Below are 6,000 nucleotides of genomic sequence, written 5' to 3'. Positions count from 1 at the left end.
TGCCAGGGCTGATGCTGTTGGGTCCTAGACATGCTCCCTGGGAAGACCACTGGGACTGCCATTGTCTTTCTTCTTTCCACTGCTGTCCATCCCACTTCTGCTACCTTCACTGATGCTGCTGATGCCCACCCAGAGAATGAGACTAGGCCCAGCAGCTCAGATAGGCCACCTATTAAATTATTAAATTAAGTTAAATTAAATCTATTAAATTTTAAAAAAGTATGGATTTTGATCACCTGAAATTGGATAGGACTTTTCATCCCTGTAATTTTATTCAATTCCTACTTTTCTACTGCACTTTATTCCTTTTGAATGATTTCCAAACTTCATTTGCTACATTCCATGGGAGTTACGTGCTAAGTTGTCAGTAATAATTATAAAATCTTGTTTTTCTTCCTGATTAATAATTCAAAGTTATCTTTTTTGTCCCATATTTTTGAAGTGTGTTAATTATGAAGTTAAATTCTGCTACTACACAGAATTGGATACACATACACACACAAATTAATATACCTATATACAAACATACATGCTTACACGCACACCCACACCCTTTAAAATCTTCTTGAACTTATATATTCAAACTCTAAAATGTAACATTTTGCTAGGGATAGTTAGAAGCCCAAGTATCACTGAGATTAAATACAGCATCTAAATACAGATTTTAGGAAAGAATCTAAACCCACAAATATTTGAAATCATTGCCCTTTATCAATAAAGCAGTTCTTGAGGTGACTTCATTTAACAAAAAAAATGGAGAAAAATTGGCTAGAAATAATTGCAAGGCATTAAAATGAATATTTTACAAATATTTTCTGTTCCCGATGATTCCAATAAAATACTGGTATTAAATAATTGGCATAAATAAATAATAATTTACATGTGGTATAATGAAAGACAAAAATTAAAATCAAGATTATATAATATTTGAAAGAGTAGATTTGAAAAGTAGATTGGCAGCTCCACTTTTAAAATAGTACTATCATACCAGTTGCTTAAAATGGATTACAACCGATTGTATTCTCTTACGGCCTTCCCATCTCTATGGAAATTAGATATAATCAGATCAAAAAGTAAGCAATATTTCAGCCAAAGCTACACATTTTAACTGTCACTAATTTTTGTTTTGAAAAATGAAGTTATGCTTAATATGTCAAGTAATATCCTCATTCTTTCTTAGGTCTTTTACAGAAAATAAAGTGGTTTCTGTTTGTGTATCTGTGCATAGACTGTGCAGACTCCCAATCTTCGTCATTTTGGATGTTCTGTATAGTTATATCTATGCAACCACCCCTCGGAATACGCGAACAGCGTGGAGTGGATTTACCTGCGTACCGTTGCCTAGGAACTGGAGAAAAATCTAACTGAGTAGCTGAGCACTTCCATAGGACAGTTCAAACTCATACAAATTTAAATTGGTTCCTCAGCTCGATCGGGCTCATGCGCAGTTTCTTTTGTTTTGAAGGCTGCCGCGTTGACTTGCGGCGTTAGTTTTGATTTGTCGGCTGCGCGGAGTTACAGTTTGTTATGTATGGAGTACATAACTATTTGAGAACCACGGATGCACTCGGAATCTTGCTGACTGAAGAAGATGTTCGAGAAAGAGTCAACCTGAGGCGCCAAAATCTCGGTGATCATCCACCTTTTGGGCATGGGAAGTTGGATCATGGCTGCGAGAGAAGGCGGCTTTTTTTAGTCGCCGTTTTGCCTCTTATTAGGAAGAGATGATCAAAAGCGGCAAAAGACGGGCAGAGGAAATAGAGAAAACCAATGAAGATATTCGGTTGTATTATTTGACAGGTCGCTTCCTAATAGGGGGAAGAATGATCTTTTCATGAGAATGTCCCTTCCTTAGTATTTCTCAATTCTTTTAAGAATTAGAAGAATCGGGCTCATTTTAATATGAAGCAATCGTCCTGTAAGAGAGCAATATATATTGTATTTTCGATAGATTTGGGATCCAAGAAAGCTAAAGGGCAGTTCTGTCTAGGAAGATTTTAAAATAGATAATAGAAATGCTGTGTGTGAATTGTATTTAAGGCTTCACGACTACTGCAATTTGCATGCTGTGAGTGAATGCCACAACAACTAGTGGTGTCGTTATGGATTAATTTTGATATCCCTTTGATATCAAAATTATGGTGTTATCACACAAAATGCAACTTATTTGTATCACATCTGACATAAGTAGCTAAATTGAATAATAGGCATTATGATGCCATTTTTCATCTTCATGTGTGACTGCTTCCAGGTACAATTAAAACTTATAGTGAGTATTATAAAGTGAATAGGAATAGTATAACAGAGTTGGGAGGAGCTTTGTAGGTCATCTAGTCTAACCTCCTGCTTAAGCAGGAGACCCTATACCAGGGGTTCTGCAACCTTAAACACTCAAAGAGCCATTTGGACCCGTTTCCCATAGAAAAGAAAACATGGGAGCCACAAAACCTGGGTGGGCATGGCCAACTCAATGGCACTTCCGCCTACCCAGGTTTCCCAGTGTTGTCAGTGGGAAATGGCTCTCTGCCTCCTTTCCCTCCTCTCCCTCCCTCCCGCCCATTACTGTTTTTCTCTTTTTCCTCTCCCTCTCCTTTCCTCTTCTTCCTTTCCTTCCCTTTCCCTCTTTCTTTCTCATTGAATACAGTAGAAAATCCAAAATAAGTCATTAATTGCATCTCTGTAATCTTTTCATAGTGAACTCTAAGTTGATAGAAGCTGGCAAGATTGAACTAACAGCAGTAGCATATATATTTTGATTTCTTTTGAGTACAACAATATAATACATTATCCAAAATTGTAAACAATTGTATTTTCAGATGCATTTTTTGCCATCTCTGTTATTTCCTTTTAAAAAAAAGTATCTTTGGCAACTTCTCATTTGATGTCCACTTTCCATAAGTCAGTGTAGACCAATTTAATTCTTAGATGGGGGTGTTATTTTATTTTTTTAATCTTATTGTTACCCACTTAAAGTTTCTGGAGCCTTGGAAGGATATATGTTTTAATAAAACTTATTTATTATTTATGGGTGCCCATTCCATATGGTGATTTACAAATACATAATTAAAATAGTTAAAACATAAAATGGCAGCTTGGACAAGAAATAATCATACAATAAAAATGTAACAGAAGCTCCAAGTCAAATAATCTGGGAACAGGCAGCTCTTAGGGATCTTGTGGAATTCAGTGGGAATTGGCATTATACATTTGGGGGAGGTGCTATTTCAGAGGGCAGGGGCAGCAACAGAGAAGATGCATTTACTTGATTCCACAATTTAGCAGTATTCAACTTGAGGAGATCTGGAGCATATCCATTCTGCCGGAATAATCTGTTGGAGATTAAATTTAATTGAGATAGTTGATCCCTCAGATAACAAGACACTCTGCCATAAATTTAATCATTTTAATTTCAAGAAAATGTTTGACAAAGTATGTAGTGATGATTGGATCTGTGAACTGGATGAGAAAATGGCTACATAATTGTTTTAAAAAATCAAATTTAAAGAAACCAATCAAAAACATTGTTGAAAATATAATTTATGATTCTTAAAAAGTATTAGCTATTTTATTCTTCACTGAAAGTTTTTTAAATTATTACCTATATATCTCACTTTTATTTTACATAAATCAATAGAGCATATATAATATTTCTGCCTCTTATTTTGCCCATCCACAGTCTCCACGTTTATCTATTGCATCAAGTGGAATACCACAAGGTTTAGTCCTGAGTTGTCTATTTCTCAACGTTTTTGTTAATGATCTGGATGAATTAGCAAAGGGCAAGTTTAGCAGATTTTAGATGATGCATTATTGGAAGAGAAGGCTAACGCTGCAAAAGGTTTTAGTAAAATGCAGAACTACCTTGATTGTTTAAATGATTTGGCTTAAAAAACCTAGAGGCAAATATATGGTCTTCATTTAAAAAGCAGAAGCAGGTACATAAGTTTAAAATGGGAAATAACTAGGTTGGTACATGAGGAAATTAAGCTAGAATAAGAGATTACAAACTGAATATCAGTCATGGGTTCTATGGCTTTTTCTTTTCTATTCTTTTTTGTAAAATAATTGTATGATTGTGTATATCTGTGTGTGTGTGTGTCTCGTGTATGTCTCGGTATGTATGTGTATGCAAGTCCTATTTCAGTTCCAGAATGCAGTAGAAGGCATATAGCTAGTTCTTGATTTGAGATCAAAATATTCATTGCTAAACAAGGTGGTTATTTAAGTGAGTTGCATCCAACTTTATGACCTTTTCAAAGTTGTTAAGCAAATAATTGCAGTTTTTAAGTGAATTGTGTGGTCATTAAGTGAATTCCCCCATTGACTTTGCTTGTTGGAAGCTGGATAGGAAGGCTGCCATCACATAACTCCAGCATGCTGCCACCTTTCTAAATATATGCAGATAGTGAAATGCCTGAATTTTGGCCATAACCATGGGGATGCTGCAATGGTTGTAAGTGCAAACAATAAATCACTTTTTTCAGTGCCATTGAACAGTGGCTAAATGAATGGTTGTGAGTACTACCTGTAATGGATTTCAGGGAAGTATAGGCAGAATTTAATTGAATATTGCAGAAAAAAATACTAATTGTTAAATCACTTTGCAATAGAATCAATTATTATCTAAGCAAATGATAGGCTTCTCTTCAGTAAATATGTGAAAATAGAGAGTAGATAGTCATTTATCTGGAATGTTTTAATTTGAAGTTGGAAGCAATGGCCAAAATCATGCCTTACAATTCTTTTGATTGTGAGATCGTTGGTGCTCTTTAAGCTTGATTACCCAACTAGATAATATATAATCAATGCTAAAATGTGGTGGAATTTGTTCTCTGTGTGTGCCTATATATGATTGTGTAGCTTGCCCTGTCAGTGTTGGAGGGAGTGTTGTTCGTGGTTGTTATTAGGACACTGTTTATGGTATGATTATCTAAGTTAGTAGTTCCTTGCCATAAACAGCACCCCAATCAAGGAATTATGATGATGTTACCTAGTTCAACTCTGAGCTACAAATATCCTCTGGTGATTCTTTGTTTTTAAAATCCCCCAACTCGCTGTATATGTCTGATTCCCTCCCCCCTTTTTTTTATAAGGACTGTCAAAAGTAAGTCATTATATTAAATTGCCAGCAATGTTTCATTTCAGCTGATATCCGAGTGTTGTCTCTTCCTGGAATGTATGAAAGGATCAGTCATTTAGGAAACTCCTTGAAAAAATTTGTTTATCTGAAATCTCTTGACCTCTCACGCAATGCACTAACTACACTGGAGGTAAAAAATTTAGGGAGTTTGTATATTTTCCATTGTATATTTGGGGATTTTATTTTTGGATTTATTAAATACATCTGTTTTACCACTTAACAATTGAAATGATCTTGACGTGAAAATATTCTGATATAATAAAGCAAACGTATAGAGATTTTCCATATGTGCAGAATAAAATTACTCTGTAACAAGTAGTAAAGGGACTGCTGAGGCAGATATTTAAAATGTGAAAAATAAAAGGCATTCCCTATGTGTTAAAGTATTTATTTTAGTTCAGGTGAGCAATTTTCTTCAATGAATAAATGAACACGTATAATATTTTTGAACTAATTTGTTTAACATAATTCTCTTCATTTAGTCTTGGGACTAAAATAGATTATATTTTAGATTGTATTTATGCATATATATTGAAAATTCAATAAAGTTCACTGACTTGTATGGATCACTGTAAATTGATCTATAATTTAACAGCCTACACATCTGAAATATCTGACAAGGATGAGATTCTGAGAAATAAGCATTATTCTAATTCTCATCTTGAGATATCATCTTTAAAGAGGCATCCACTATATGTAGATATAGAAGGTGATGGAGTGCCAAGGGGAGCAAATTGCATGATGTAAATTTTCCCCTTTTCTGAACGAGTATTATAAAACATATGTATGAAAAAGAAGATGTTATGACACAATTCTGTTTTAGTCATTTTACAAGAGTAAGGGTTACTGAGGAAGACTCT

General features: G+C 34.6%; 1 protein-coding gene across 8 annotated transcripts in view; it reads left to right on the top strand.

Moving 5' to 3' along the window:
- Positions 1-1,188: 1,188 nt before the first annotated feature.
- The window catches only part of CEP72 (centrosomal protein 72), a 54,563-nt gene continuing 49,751 nt past the window's right edge, over positions 1,189-6,000 (top strand). For 4 of the 8 annotated variants that reach the window (XR_015746011.1, XM_026678361.2, XM_087947652.1 and 1 more), the window contains exons 1-2: positions 1,193-1,630; positions 5,146-5,270. Coding sequence is in view for 7 of the 8 variants with exons in the window: in XM_026678361.2 (XP_026534146.1) it covers positions 1,528-1,630; positions 5,146-5,270 (228 nt within the window). In the remaining variant the exon portion in view is untranslated. Of the gene's footprint in view, positions 1,631-5,145; positions 5,271-6,000 lie in introns of all 8 variants that reach the window. The other 4 variants (XM_087947648.1, XM_087947651.1, XM_087947650.1 and 1 more) reach the window with 2 other exon arrangements.

This window comes from Notechis scutatus, chromosome Z (genome assembly GCF_049901735.1).
Source record: "Notechis scutatus isolate UNSWTSFEM ecotype Mainland chromosome Z, rNotScu1.2, whole genome shotgun sequence".
In the NCBI taxonomy this organism is placed as follows: domain Eukaryota; kingdom Metazoa; phylum Chordata; class Lepidosauria; order Squamata; family Elapidae; genus Notechis; species Notechis scutatus.
The sequence above is the reverse complement of the archived record's forward strand: the minus strand, read 5'-3'. Positions and strand labels throughout refer to the sequence as shown.